Source organism: Falco cherrug, unplaced genomic scaffold, assembly GCF_023634085.1.
Source record: "Falco cherrug isolate bFalChe1 unplaced genomic scaffold, bFalChe1.pri scaffold_221, whole genome shotgun sequence".
NCBI classification, from domain to species: Eukaryota; Metazoa; Chordata; class Aves; order Falconiformes; family Falconidae; genus Falco; species Falco cherrug.
In genome coordinates, this window is record NW_026599397.1 from 60,522 (window position 1) to 76,239 (window position 15,718).

Here is a 15,718-nt window from a genome sequence, read left to right on the forward strand (position 1 = left end):
ACAGGCCTAATTATTAGTACTCATTTAGGGTGGCCTGGGAGTGAATTTAATTACATATCCCTAACAGGCCTAATTATTAGCCCTCATTTAGGGTGGCTGGGGGGGTGGGTGTTTGTGAAATTAATTATCAGCCCCAACAGGCCTAATTATTCGCCCTCATTTAGCGTGGCTGGGGGTGTGTGAAATTAATTATCAGCCCCAACAGGCCTAATTATTAGCCCTCATTTAGGGTGGCCTGGGAGTGAATTTAATTACATATCCCAAACAGGCCTAATTATTAGCCCTCATTTAGGGCTGCCTGGGAGTGAATTTAATTACATATCCCTAACAGGCCTAATTATTAGCCCTCATTTAGGGTGGCTGGGGGGGTGGGTGTTTGTGAAATTAATTACAAGTCCCAACAGGCCTAATTATTAGCCCTCATTTAGGGTGGCTGGGGGTGAATTTAATTACCAGCCCCAACAGGCCTAATTATTAGCGCTCATTTAGCGTGGCTGGGGGTATGTGAAATTAATTATGAGCCCCAACAGGCCTAATTATTAGCCCTTGTTTAGGGTGGCTGGGGGGTGGGTGTTTGTGAAATTAATTATCAGCCCCAACAGGCCTAATTATTAGCCCTAATATACTTAAGCGTTAACGCTCATGGGCCTGATTATTTGCCATAAAGCTGGAGGCATGGGAAATAAATGTAATTATTGGTGCTAACACCCTTAGTTATTAACACTCATGGGCCTGATTATTACCTGCAGTGCTGGCGGGATGGAGAATAAATCTAATTATGAGCCCAAAGGACTTAATTATCAGCCCTCATTTAGGCAGGACGGCAGGTGAATGGAGCTGTGAGGCCTCAGAGAGTGAATTATCAGCCCCAACGGGCCGAATTAACTGCTTGTGTCCCACGTCCCCAGGCTTCGCCCAAGGCTCCGGGTGTTTGCCCCAAAACTCGTTGATTTGCGGCCGACGTGCCCCAACCACCAGCAGCACCATCACGTTTGGCGCAGCAGTAGGTGGCCGTGTCGCCGTCCCTGAGGCTGCTCATCTGCAGCGTGACCGTGCTCTGGCCGCTGTCCCTGGAGATGGTGAAGCGCCCCTTGACCGACGGCGCGTAGTAGGTGTGGCGACCACTGCTGCTAATACCCGCGACGTACTCGAGCCCCTTCCCGGGCGCCTGCCGCACCCACTCCATGCCGAAGCTGCCGAAGTCGAAGCCGGAGCCCTTGCAGACGAGGCGCAGGGACCCCCCGGGGGTCTGGAGACCCCCCCCGGACTCCACCAGCTGCACGGCCGCCCGCAGCCCTGGGGAAGGAAGAAGGGCAGGGTTGAGTCTCCCGCTCCCGGCGTGGCGCCCGCCCCTCCCCCACCCCCACCACCCCCGTCTCCGCGCCCGGGGAGCGGGTCAGACCTCCACCAAACTTTGGCCACATGCCCCAAACCTTGGCCATTGTCCCCAAACCTTGGCCATTGGGCCCGCAACTCAACTAGTTGCCCCAAAGCTTCACCTTCTCCACCAGCCTTGACCATTTCCACCAACCATTGACCACCAGCCCCAAACCTCAGCAGTTTACCCCAAACGTGACCACGCGCACCACGTCTCACACGTCCCCATCCAGCCTCACCCATTCCTGCCCCAAACCTCACTCGCTCTGGCCCCAGACGGTGACTCGTTGCGCCCAGCCTCCACCTCTGCCCCAGGTCCCAACTGGTTGTGTCCCACAGCTCCAGGCTTCGCCCAAGGGTCCGGGTTTTCGCCCCAAAACTCGTTCCTTTGGAACCAACGTGCCCCAACCACCACCAGCATCAGCATCTTTGGCGCAGTAGTAGGTGGCCGTGTCGTCGTCCCTGAGGCTGCTCATCTGCAGCGTGACCGTGCTCTGGCCGCTGTCCCTGGAGACGGTGAAGCGCCCCTTGACCGACGGCGCGTAGCTGCTCCAACCACCACTGTCGGTGATACTCGCGACGAGCCCCTTCCCGGGCGCCTGCCGCACCCAGAACATTCCGGAGCTGTGGACGGTGACTCTGGAGGCCTCAGCAGGGTCTGGGCTTGGTGGAATGTTCTGGGTGAGGGTCTACAGCTGGTGGAGTCTGGGGGGGGGTCTCCAGACCCCCGGGGGGTCCCTGCGCCTCGTCTGCAAGGGCTCCGGCTTCGCCTTCGGCAGCTTCGGCATGGGATGGGTGCGGCAGGCGCCCGGGAAGGGGCTCGAGTTCGTCGCGAGTATTTGGAATAATGGTGGCACCATCAGGTACGCGCCGTCGGTCAAGGGGCGCTTCACCATCTCCAGGGACAGCGGCCAGAGCACGGTCACGCTGCAGATGAGCAGCCTCAGGGACGACGACACGGCCACCTACTGCTGCGCCAAACGTGATGGTGCTGCTGGTGGTACCAACCCTGTTGCCGCGTCCCAGCACCTCCCCCATGCCCTGGCACCAGGAGCCGCCTCTCCCAGCGACCCGGGAGCGTTGCACCAAGCACAACGTGTTTTGTAGATCCCAAATTCTGCAGGTTTTGGCCCAAATTATTCCCTTGTGACATTTCAGCAAGGCCGTCTGGATGCAGGTCCGGCAGCTCCGGCATCCACCATGGGCCGCAGGCACCTTTGCACCGGGGCCAGGCACCCCAAATTCCCCGTATTTTCCCCCAAATCCTTGCGCTGAGCACGGTATTTGCCCAAAATCCCAGTGTCTTCCCCCAAATCGTGCACTGAGCCCAGGCATCCCTGCCTGCATCCTAAAATCCCAGCATCTTCCCCCAAATCGTGCACTGAGCCCAGGCATCTTGGCCCAGGCACCCCAAAATCCCCGTATTTTCCCAAAATACCAGCATCTTCCCCCAAATCCTTGCCCTGAGCACAGGTATCCCTGCCCTGCATCCCCAAATCCCAGTATTTGCCCAAAATCCCAGTATTTTCCCCCAAATCCTTGCCCTGAGCCCAGGCATCCCTGCCCTGCATCCCAAAATCCCATCGTTTTCCCCCAAATCCCCGTATTTTCCAAAAATCCCAGCATCTTCCCCCAAATCCTTGCCCTGAACCATCACGATCCTTTCCCAGCATCCCAAAATTCCAGTATTTTACGCAAATCCCATTATTTCCCCCCAAATCCTTGCCCTGAGCACAGGCATCCCTGCCCTGCATCCCCAAATCCCAGTATTTTCCCCAAATCCCATTATTTTCCCCCAAATCCTTGCCCTGAGCGCACACATCCTTTCCCAGCATCCCCAAATCCCAGTGTTTTCCCCAAATCCCATTATTTTCCCCCAAATCCTTGCCCTGAGCCCACGCATCCCTGCCCTGCATCCCCAAATCCCAGTGTTTTCCCCCAAATCCCATTATTTTCCCCCAAATCCTTGCCCTGAGCGCACACATCCTTTCCCAGCACCCCAAAATCCCAGTATTTTCCCCAAATCCCATTATTTTCCCCCAAATCCTTGCCCTGAGCCCACGCATCCCTGCCCTGCATCCCCAAATCCCAGTGTTTTTCCCCAAATCCCATTATTTTCCCCCAAATCCTTGCCCTGAGCGCACACATCCTTTCCCAGCACCCCAAAATCCCAATATTTTACGCAAATCCCATTATTTTCCCCCAAATCCTTGCCCTGAGCCCACGCATCCCTGCCCTGCATCCCCAAATCCCAGCGTTTTCCCCCAAATCCCATTATTTTCCCCCAAATCCTTGCCCTGAGTGCACACATCCTTTCCCAGCACCCCAAAATCCCAGTATTTTCCCCAAATCCCATTATTTTCCCCCAAATCCTTGCCCTGAGCCCACGCATCCCTGCCCTGCATCCCCAAATCCCAGTTTTTTCCCAAAATCCCATTATTTTCCCCCAAATCCTTGCCCTGAGCCCACGCATCCCTGCCCTGCATCCCCAAATCCCAGCGTTTTCCCCCAAATCCCATTATTTTCCCCCAAATCCTTGCCCTGAGCGCACACATCCTTTCCCAGCACCCCAAAATCCCAGTATTTTCCCCAAATCCCATTATTTTCCCCCAAATCCTTGCCCTGAGCCCACGCATCCCTGCCCTGCATCCCCAAATCCCAGCGTTTTTCCCCAAATCCCAGCATTTCCCCCCAAACTCCTGGCGCCAGGGCGGGGGGGAGGGGGGTGGCGGCGGTGGGGGAGGGGCGGGAGAGCCACCCCTCCCCCATTTCCTGGCTCCCACCCCAGAACAATGCTGATGACGTCATCGGGGGGGGTAATTAAGTAATTAAGCCCGCAGCGATCAGCGCCTGAGAGAGCTTGCGATTAATTAATCCAGTGTGAATAATTAATACGGGCTGCAGAGCTCGCAATTAAAGAATTCAGTGTAAATAATTAACCAGGGATCTGCCGGGCTTGCAGTTAATTAATTCAGCGGAAATAATTAATCAAGGCACTGCAGAGCTTGCGATTAATTAACTCAGCGCAATTAAAATGATCAGGGATCTGCAGGGACTGCGTTTAATTAATTCAGTGTAAATAATTAACCAGGGATCTGCAAAGGTTGCGATTAATTAATGCGTTGTAAAGCAAGTGATCGAGGGTCTGCAGAGCTCGCAATTAATTAATTTGGCGTTAACGAGTGATCAGAGCTCTGCGGAGCTTGCAATTAATTAATTGGGTGTAAAGAAGTGATCAGGGATCTACAGAGGTTGCAAATAATTAATTCAGTGTACATAATTAATCAGGGCAATGCAGAGCTTGCAATTAATTAATTCGTTGTAAAGCGAGTGATCAAGGATCTGCAGAGGTTGCAATTAATTAATTCAGTGCAAATGAGTGATCAGGGATCTGCAGAGCTTGCAATTAAAGAATCCAGCGTAAATAATTAATCAGGGCTCTGCAGAGCTTGCAATTAATTAATTGGCCGTCAATAAATCATGAGGGCGCGCTGCAGAGGGCGCAATGAACAAATTCGACGCGCAGCAGCAATTAATTCCCTAGAGGCGTCGCAATTAAATAATTAATGGCACACCTGCGGTTAATTCCCTAGAGGCATGGCAATTAAAGAATTAATCATAAACAAGTGATTAATTCCCTGGGGGCACTGCAATTAAATAATTAATGGTACACCTGCGATTAATTCCCTAGAGGCATGGCAATTAAATAATTTGCCATAAACAAGTGATTAATTCCCTAGAGGCACTGCAATTAAATAATTAATGGTTCATCTGCAATTAATTCCCTAGAGGCATCTCAATTAAATAATTACCCATAAACAAGTGATTAATTCATTAGAGACATCTCAATTAAATAATTAATCATAAACAAGTGATTAATTGCCTAGAGGCAGGGCAATTAAATAATTAATGGTACATCCGTGATTAATTCCCTAGAGGCATCACAATTAAATAATTAATGGTACACCTGCGATTAATTCCCTAGAGGCATGGCAATTAAAGAATTAATCATAAACAAGTGATTAAATCCTAGAAGCATGGCAATTAAATAATTAATCATAAACAAGTGATTAATTGCCTGGAAGCATCACAATGAAATAATTAATAGTAAACAAGCAATTAATTTCCTGGAGGCATCAATTAAATAATTACTGGTACATCTGCAATTAATTCCCTAGAGGCACTGCAATTAAATCATTTGCCATAAACAAGTGATTAATTCCCTAGAGTCAATGCAATTAAATAATTAACCATAAACCAGTTATTAATTCCCTAGAGGCATCTCAATTAAATAATTAATCATAAACAAGTGATTAATTCCCTGGAGGCATTGCAATTAAATAATTACTGGTACATCTGCAATTAATTCCCTAGAGCCACTGCAATTAAATCATTTGCCATAAACAAGTGATTAATAACCTAGAGGCACGGCAATTAAATAATTAAGCATAAACAAGTGATTAATTCCATAGAGGCATCTCAATTAAATAATTAATGGTACACCTGTGATTAAATTCCCTTGAGGCCTGACAATTAAAGAATTAATCATAAACAAGTGATTAATTCCCTGGGGGCACTGCAATTAAATAATTAATTGTGCATCTGCGATTAAATTGCCTAGAGGCCTGACAATTAAAGAATTAATCATAAACAAGTGATTAATTCATTAGAGACATCTCAATTAAATAATTACTGGTACATCTGCGATTAAATTGCCTAGAGGTGTTGCAATTAAAGAATTAATCATAAACGAGTAATTAATTCCCTAGAGACATTGCAATTAAATAATTAACCACAAACAAGTGATTAATTCCCTAGAGGCACTGCAATTAAATAATTAACCTTAAACAAGTGATTAATTGCCTGGAGGCATCACAATGAAATAATTAATAGTAAACAAGTGATTAATTCCCTAGAGGCATCTCAATTAAAGAATTAATCATAAACAAGTGATTAATTCCCTAGAGGCACGGCAATTAAATAATTAATTGTGCATCTGCAATTAAATTGCCTAGAGGCCTGACAATTAAAGAATTAATCATAAACAAGTAATTAATTCCCTAGAGGGATCTCAATTAAATAATTAACCATAAACAAGTGATTAATTCCCTAGAGGCACGGCAATTAAATAATTAATCACAAACAGGTGATTAATTCCCTAGAGGCATTGCAATTAAAGAATTAATCATAAACAAGTAATTAATTCTCTAGAGGCACTGCAATTAAATAACTAATCACAAACAAGTGATTAATTCCCTGGAGGCACTGCAATTAAATAATTAATCACAAACAGGTGATTAATTCCCTGGAGGCACTGCCATTAAATAATTAATCACAAACAAGTAATTAATTCCCTAAAGGCATTGCCATTAAATAATTAATCACAAACAAGTGATTAATTCCCTGGAGGCACTGCAATTAAATAATTAATCACAAACAGGTGATTAATTCCCTAGAGGCACTGCAATTAAATAATTAATCACAAACAAGTGATTAATTCCCTGGAGGCACTGCAATTAAATAATTAATCACAAACAGGTGATTAATTCCCTAAAGGCATTGCAATTAAATAATTAAGCATAAACAAGTAATTATTTCCATAGAGGCATCTCAATTAAATAATTCCCCGTAAACAAGCGATTAATTCCCTAGAGGCATCGCAATTAAATAATTAATGGCACACCTGCGATTAAACTCCCTAGAGGCCTGACAATTAAAGAATTAATCATAAACAAGTGATTAATTCCCTGGCGGCACGGCAATTAAATAATTAATCACAAACAGGTGATTAATTCCCTGGGGGCACGGCAATTAAATAATTAACCACAAACAGGTGATTAATTCCCTAGAGGCACGGCAATTAAAGAATTAATCATAAACAGGTAATTAATTCCCTAGAGACACTGCAATTAAATAATTAACCATAATCAAGTGATTCATTCCCTGGGGGCACGGCAATTAAATAATTAGCCGTAAGCGTCGCAATTAAATAATTAAAGACATCCAGAGGCGTTAATGGCGTTTAATTAAACCAAGCGGTTGGGTGCCAACGGCTGCGGCGGGCGCGTAGCGGAGCTCGCAATTAAGGAAACCGACCCGCCACGGCTTAACGAGCGCCCGGCGGAGCTTGTAATTAAAGAAATCACCCCCCCGATGGTTAATGATGGTTAACGAGGGCCCGGCTTGAGATTTGCAATTAAAACCCGGGGGGAGGGGCCCCCCCCCCATGCAAATCACCGTCCCCCAGCGCCTTTAAGAGCCGCCGAGCCCCCCATGGTGGCACATCCCGACCTCCCCCAGCTTCTCCTCACCATGGGCGTCCCCGTGGCCACCACCCTCCTCCTCCTCCTGGCCGCCCTCCCAGGTAGGACGCCCTGACCCGCTCCCCGGGCGCGGAGACGGGGGTGGTGGGGGTGGGGGAGGGGCGGGCGCCACGCCGGGAGCGGGAGACTCAACCCTGCCCTTCTTCCTTCCCCAGGGCTGCGGGCGGCCGTGCAGCTGGTGGAGTCCGGGGGGGGTCTCCAGAACCCCGGGGGGTCCCTGCGCCTCGTCTGCAAGGGCTCCGGCTTCGACTTCGGCAGCGTCACCATGGGATGGGTGCGGCAGGCGCCCGGGAAGGGGCTCGAGTACGTCGCGAGTATTTACAGCGATGGTGGCAGCACCGGGTACGCGCCGTCGGTCAAGGGGCGCTTCACCATCTCCAGGGACAACGGCCAGAGCACGGTCACGCTGCAGATGAGCAGCCTCAGGGACGGCGACACGGCCACCTACTACTGCGCCAAAGATGCTCACGGTGGCACCGCACCCATGAGCAGGCAGGAAAAAACCCCGCGCTGGCTGCGCTGGCTGCGCTGGCTGCGTTGACCACATTGACTCGGTTGACCGCGTTGAGTTGGTTGACTGCGTTGACTCGGTTGACCGCGTTGACTCGGTTGACTGCGTTGACTTGGTTGACTTGGTTGACTGCGTTGACTCGGTTGACCGCGTTGACTTGGTTGACCGCGTTGACTTGGTTGACTGCGTTGACTCGGTTGACTGCGTTGACTCGGTTGACCGCATTGAGTTGGTTGACCGCGTTGACTCGGTTGACTGCGTTGACTCGGTTGACTGCGTTGACTCGGTTGACTGCGTTGACTGCGTTGACTCGGTTGACCGCATTGAGTTGGTTGACTGCGTTGACTCGGTTGACCGCGTTGACTACGTTGACTGCGTTGACTGCGTTGACTCGGTTGACTGCATTGACTACGTTGACCGCATTGACTCGGTTGACCGCATTGACTCGGTTGACTGCGTTGACTGCGTTGACTCGGTTGACCGCATTGACTTGGTTGACGCGTTGACTGCGTTGACTCGGTTGACTGCGTTGTCAGCGTTGACACCGTTGACTGGGTTGACCGCATCGCCTCACTTGACTGCGTCGACTGCGTTGACAGCGTTGACTCAGCTGACTGCACGCAGTTGACTCGGTTGACGGCATTGACTGGGTTGACGATGTTGACGGCATTGACCACATGGACTCGGTTGACTGCACTGAGAGCGTTGACTGCGATGCCGGGGGTGACTGCGGTCATCACCCATGGGAGCTGGCGGGCGGCGATGCGATGCCTGGCAGCACTCCAGACCTTGGTGCCACGCGTTGCGCGGCGCCCAGAGCCTTCACACGGCACCCAAGAGCCTGGAATCTTGCAAAGCACCTTCACAGGGCATCCAAGTGCCCTGGCACCGATCCTGGAGGTGGTGCACAGCACCCAAGTGCCCTGGCACTGATCCTGGAGGTGGTGCACAGCACCCAAGCAGCCTTACACGTCACCCAAGCACCCTTGCACAGCACCCACACACTCGTGCTGAACCCAAGTGCCCGTGGAGCCCAAACCCCCTGAGAAACTTCCCCAGGGGACGCTGGGCCAGTACTGACCCAAATCTGGTCACACTTGGGCCAGTACTGACCCAGATGTGGTCCCACGTTGACCCTCTTGGTCCAGATTGGCTGAACTCTTGCCACTCGCTGGCTGCTTGGGCAGTTTTGACCCAAACCTGGTCGCACTTTGCCCCTTTGGTTGACATTTGACCCAAACCTGGGCACTGGTTGGCTCTTGGGTCTTGTGTGGTCTCAGATCTGGGCATGCTTGGACAGTATTTGGCCAGTTTTGCCTTAAACTTTAGTATGATTTGGCACACTGGTCCAATTCTGGCCCAGATCCAAGCACTGGTTGTCTCTTGGGGCCGATTTTGGCCCAAATCTGGGCCCAGGTTTGCACTTTGGGCCTATTTTGACAATAATTTAAGCCCTTGTAAAACTTTGTGCCTATTTTGACCCAAATCTGGGCCCTGGTTGGCACTTGGGGTCTATTTGACCCAAATCTGGTCCTGGTTGGCACTCTGGGACTATTTTGACCCAAATCTGGGCCGTGGTTGGAACTTTTTGGGCCTGTTTTGGTCTAAATTGTGGCACTGGTTGGCACTTGGGGCCTATTTTGACCTAGATCTGGGCAGATTTTGGCACTTATGGCCTATTTTGACCCAAATCTGGGCATGTTTTGTCTCTTGTGGCCTATTTTGTCCCAAATCTTGGCCCAGGTTTGCACTTTGGGCCTATTTTGACCCAAATTTGAGCCCTAGTTGGCACTTTGGGCCTATTTTGGCCCAAATCTGGGCCCAGGGTTGTACTTTGGGCCTGTTTTGACACTAATTTGAGCCCTGGTTAGAACTTTATGCCGATTTTGACCTAAACCGGGGCCCTGGTTGGCATTTTCAGAGTATTTTGACCCAAATCTGGGCTCCGGTCGACATTTAGGGACTATTTTAAACCAAATCTTGGTCCTGGTTGGCACTCTGGGAATAGTTTGACCCAAATCTGGGTCCTGGTTTAAACTTTGGGCCTATTTTGACCCAAATCTGGGCCGTGGTTGGAACTTTTTGGGCCTGTTTTGGTCTAAATTGCGGCACTGGTTGGCACTTTGGGCCTATTTTGACCTAGATCTGGGCAGATTTTGGCACTTATGGCCTATTTTGACCCAAATCTGGGCATGTTTTGTCTCTTGTGGCCTATTTTGTCCCAAATCTTGGCCCAGGTTTGCACTTTGGGCCTATTTTGACCCAAATTTGAGCCCTAGGTAGCACTTTGGGCCTATTTTGGCCCAAATCTGGGCCCAGGGTTGTACTTTGGGCCTATTTTGACACTAATTTGAGCCCTGGTTAGAACTTTATGCCGATTTTGACCTAAACCGGGGCCCTGGTTGGCATTTTCAGAGTACATTGACCCAAATCTGGGCTCCAATCGACATTTAGGGACTATTTTAAACCAAATCTTGGTCCTGGTTGGCACTCTGGGAATAGTTTGACCCAAATCTGGGCCCTGATTGACACTTTGGGCCTATTTTGACCCCAATCTGGGCCCTGGTTGGCACTTTGGGTCTATGTTGACCCAAACCGGGGCACATTTTGGCTCTTTGGGCAAATTTTGGCCAAAGTCTGAGCACTGGTTGCCTCCTAGGTCATATTTTGACCCAAATTGTGGCACTTGTTGGCTCTTTGCGTCAAATTTTGTCCCAAATCCGGGCACATTTTGGCTTGTTGGGCCAATTTTGACCCAAATCTGGGAACACTTTTGCCTTTTTCAAAACTTTGCCTTCCAGATTGGCAGGTTTTTGCTCTTGGAGCCAATTTTGTCCCAAATCTGGGCACATTTTGACCCTTCATGTCCAGCTTTGCCCCACACCTGAGGATGCTCTTGCCTTGTCTGGGCGTTTCTGGTGCAAACCTGGGGGAGTTTTTCTTTTTGGGGGCGTTTTGTGGCGTGGGAGGGACGAGCTCAGCCGGTGGCCGCTGGGGCAGGGGGGATTTTGTGCTGCTCTGTGTCACCGTGGGTGCTGGTGATGGTTGGGGTGCTGCTCCCACGGTGGTGCCGGCGGTGCCAAAAAGGTGCCGGGGCTCAGCCCCGCTGCGGCCGGGGGGGTCTTTCCCGCGGGACCATCCCCCGGGGGTGCCTCTTCCCCTTTCTGGCCGCGTCTGACGGAGCCCGGCGACGCTTTTCCTGTCCCAACCACTTCTTCAGCAAATTGAGGGCATATTTTACCCTTTATTGTCAATTTTCCAGCAAACCTCAGGATATTTTGCCCTGTTTTGCCTCTTTTGTCCTCAATCCGGCCCTTCGCTAGCTCTGGGGTCCCATCTGGTCCCAAATCTGGTCCCACTTCGACCCTCTTGGTCCAGATTTGCCTTAAATCTTTGCACTCGTTGGCTGCTTGGGCAGTTTTGACCCAAACCTGGTCACGCTTTGCCCCTTTGGTTGACATTTGACCCAAACCTGGGCACTGGTTGGCTCTTGGGTCTTGTGTGGTCTCAGATCTGGGCACGCTTGGACCCTTTTTGACCCATTTTGCCTTAAACTTTGGTATGATTTGGCACACTGGTCCAATTTTGGCCCAGATCCAAGCACTGGTTGTCTCTTGGGGCCTATTTTGGCCCAGATCTGGTCAGATTTTGGCACTTACGGCCTATTTTGACCCAAATCTGTGCCCAGGTTTGCACTTTGGGCCTATTTTGACCCAAATTTGAGCCCTAGTTGGCACTTTGGGCCTATATTGACCCAAATTTGAGCCCTAGTTGGCACTTTGGGGCTATTTTGACCCAAATCTGGGCCGTGGTTGGAACTTTTTGGGCCTGTTTTGGTCTAAATTGTGGCACTGGTTGGCACTTTGGGCCTATTTTGACCTAGATCTGGGCAGATTTTGGCACTTATGGCCTATTTTGCCCCAAATCTGGGCATGTTTTGTCTCTTGGGGCCTATTTTGGCCCAAATCTGGGCCCAGGGTTGTACTTTGGGCCTATTTTGACCCAAATCTGGGCCGTGGTTGGCACTTTGGAAATATTTTGGCCCAAATCTGGGCCCTGGTTGGCACTTTAGGAAACTTTTGACGCAAGTCTGGGCACTGATTGCAATTTTGGGCCAATTTTGACCCAAACCCAGGCACATTTTGGCTCGTTGGGCCAATTTTGACCCAAATCTGGGCACATTTTGACCCTTTTCGGCCAGTTTTGCCCCATGCCAGAGGATGCTCTTGCCTTGTCCGGGCGTTACTGGTGCAAACCTGGGGGAGTTTTTCTTTTTGGGGGTGTTTTGTGGCGTGGGAGGGACGAGCTCAGCCGGTGGCCGCTGGGGCAGGGGGGATTTTGTGCTGCTCTGTGTCACCGTGGGTGCTGGTGCTGGTTGGGGTGCTGCTCCCACGGTGGTGCCGGCGGTGCCAAAAAGGTGCCGGGGCTCAGCCCCGCTGCGGCCGGGGGGGTCTTTCCCGCGGGACCATCCCCCGGGGGTGCCTCTTCCCCTTTCTGGCCGCGTCTGACGGAGCCCGGCGACGCTTTTCCTGTCCCAACCACTTCTTCAGCAAATTGAGGGCATTTTTTACCCTTTATTGTCAATTTTCCAGCAAACCTCAGGATATTTTGCTCTGTTTTACCTCTTTTGTCCCCAATCCGGCCCTTTGTTGATTCTTGTGACCCGTCTGGTCCCAAATCTGGTCCCACTTCGACCCTCTTGGTCCAGTTTTGGCTGAACTCTTGCCACTCGTTGGCTGCTTGGGCAGTATTGACCCAAACCTGGTCACACTTTGCCCCTTTGGTTGACATTTGACCCAAACCTGGGCACTGCTTGGCTCTTGGGTCTTGTGTGGTCTCAGATCTGGGCACACTTGGACCCTGTTTGGCCACTTTTGCCTTAAACTTCGGCATGTTTGGGCCCACTGCTGCAGTTTTGACCCAAATCAGGGCACTCGTAACTTGGGGCCAATTTTTAACAAAATTGGACACGGGTTGCCTCTTGGGCCTCTTTTGACCCAAATCTGGGCAGACATTGGCACTTTGGGCCAACTTTGACCCAAATCTGGGCATATTTTGGCTCTTGGAGCCTATTTTGACTCAAATTTGGGCCCTGGTTGGCACTTTTGGGGCTATTTTGATCCGAATCCTGGCACTGCTTGGCACTTTGGGTCTATTGTGACACTAATTTGATCCCTGGCAGGTCCTTTGGGCGATTTTAAACTGAGCTCTGGGCATGTTTTGTCTTTTTGGGCCTATATTGACCCAAATCTGGGTCCTGGTTGGAACTTAGGGCCTATTTTAACCCAAATCTGGGTCCTGGTTGTCACTTTGGGCCTATTTTGTGCCAAATCTGTGCCCTGGTTGGTACCTTGGGCCTATTTTGACCCAAATCTGGGCACACTTTGGCTCGTTGGGCAAATTTTGACCCAAATCTGGGCCCTGGTTTTGAACTTTGGGCCTATTTTGACCCCAGTCTGGGCCCTGGTTGGCACTTTGGGCCTCTTTTGACAAAAGTCTGAGCACTGGTTGCCTCCTAGGTCATATTTTGACCCAAATCTGGGCACGTGTTGGCTTGTTGGGCCAATTTTGACCCAAATCTGGGAACACTTTTGCCTTTTTCAAAACTTTGCCTTCCAAATTGGAAAGTTTTTGCTCTTGGAGCCAATTTTGTCCCAAATCTGGGCACATTTTGACCCTTTTCGGCCAGTTTTGCCCCATGCCAGAGGATGCTCTTGCCTTGTCTGGGCATTACTGGTGCAAACCGGGGGGAGTTTTTCTTTTTGGGGGCGTTTTGTGGCGTGGGAGGGACGAGCTCAGCCGGTGGCCGCTGGGGCAGGGGGGATTTTGTGCTGCCCTGTGTCACCGTGGGTGCTGGTGCTGGTTGGGGTGCTGCTCCCACGGTGGTGCCGGCGGTGCCAAAAAGGTGCCGGGGCTCAGCCCCGCTGCGGCCGGGGGGGTCTTTCCCGCGGGACCATCCCCCGGGGGTGCCTCTTCCCCTTTCTGGCCGCGTCTGACGGAGCCCGGCGACGCTTTTCCTGTCCCAACCACTTCTTCAGCAAACTGGGGGCATATTTTACCCTTTATTGTCAATTTTCCAGCAAACCTCAGGATATTTTGCTCTGTTTTGCCTCTTTTGTCCCCAATCCGGCCCTTTGTTGATTCTTGTGACCTGTCTGGTCCCAAATCTGGTCCCACTTTGACACTCTTGGTCCAGTTTTGGCTGAACTCTTGCCACTCGTTGGCTGCTTGGGCAGTTTTGACCCAAACCTGGTCACGCTTTGCCCCTTTGGTTGACATTTGACCCAAACCTGGGCACTGGTTGGCTCTTGGGTCTTGTGTGGTCTCAGGTCTGGGCACACTTGGACCCTGTTTGGCCAATTTTGCCTTAAACTTTGGCATGTTTGGGCCCACTGCTGCAGTTTTGACACAAATCAGGGCACTCATTGTCTCTTGGGGCCAATTTTTGACAAAACTGGACACGGGTTGGCTCTTGGGGCCTCTTCTGCCCCAAATCTGGGCAGATTTTGGCACTTTGGGCCAACTTTGACCCAAATCTAGGTATATTTTGCCTCTTGGGGCCTATTTTGACCCAAATCTGGGTCCAGGTTTTGCACCTTTTGGACTATCTTGATCTAAATTGTGGCACTGCTTGGCACTTTGGGCCTATTTTTGGCCCAAATCTGGGCACATTTTGGCACTTTGTGCTAATTTTAAACCCAAATATGGATATGTTTTGTCTCTTTGGGTCTCTTTTGACCCAAATCTGGGTCCTGGTTTGCACTTTGGGCCTAATTTGACACTAGTTTGAGCCCTAGTTAGATCTTTATTGCTAATATTGGCCCAAATCTGGGCCCCGGTTGGCAGTTAGGCCTGTTTTGACCTGAATCTGGGCCCCGAACGACCCTTTGGGCCTATTTTGACCCAAATCTGGGCCCTGGTTTGCAATTTCAGGCTATTTTGACCCAAAGCTGGGCCCTGATTGGAACTCTGAGCCTATTTTGACCCAAATCTGGTCCCTGGTTGGCACTTTGGGCCTATTTTGACCCAAACTGTGGCACATGTTGACTCGTTGGGCCAAATTTTGCCTCAAATTTGGGCACATTTTGGCTCTTTGGGCCAATTTTGACCCAAATCTGGGCCCTGGTTGGCACTTTGGGCCAATTTTAAACCTAAGTATGGATATGTTTTGTCTCTTTGGGCCTATTTTGACCAAAATCTGGGTCCTGGTTGGCACTTTGGGGCTTTTTTGACCCAAATCTGGGCGGTGGTTGGAACTTTTTGGGCCTGTTTTGGTCTAATTGTGGCACTGGTTGGCAGTTTGGGCCAATTTTGACCTAGATATGATCAGATTTTGGCTCTTTGGGTCTATTTTGACCCAAATCTGGGTCCTGGTTGTCTCTTTGGGCAAATTTTGACCCAAGTCTGAGCACTGGTTGCCTCCTAGGTCATATTTTGACCCAAATCAGGGCACGTGTTGGCTCTTTGGACCCAATTTTGTCCCAAATCCGGGCACATTTTGGCTTGT

At 50.3% G+C, this 15,718-nt stretch overlaps 1 long non-coding RNA gene and 1 gene segment (V, D, J or C); both read right to left on the reverse strand.

Moving 5' to 3' along the window:
• Window positions 1-862: 862 nt before the first annotated feature.
• LOC129735053 (Ig heavy chain V region MOPC 21-like) lies at window positions 863-1,994 on the reverse strand. The segment is given in 2 exon segments: window positions 863-1,331; window positions 1,777-1,994. Coding segments are annotated over 2 exon segments (687 nt in total).
• Window positions 1,995-9,147: 7,153 nt separating this feature from the next.
• LOC129735055 (uncharacterized) lies at window positions 9,148-14,581 on the reverse strand. The gene is made up of 3 exons (XR_008730528.1): window positions 14,420-14,581; window positions 9,309-9,371; window positions 9,148-9,276 (listed from the first exon to the last, which is right to left on the reverse strand). It is a non-coding gene; the product is annotated as an uncharacterized LOC129735055 (long non-coding RNA).
• Between the last annotated feature and the right edge of the window lie 1,137 nt (window positions 14,582-15,718).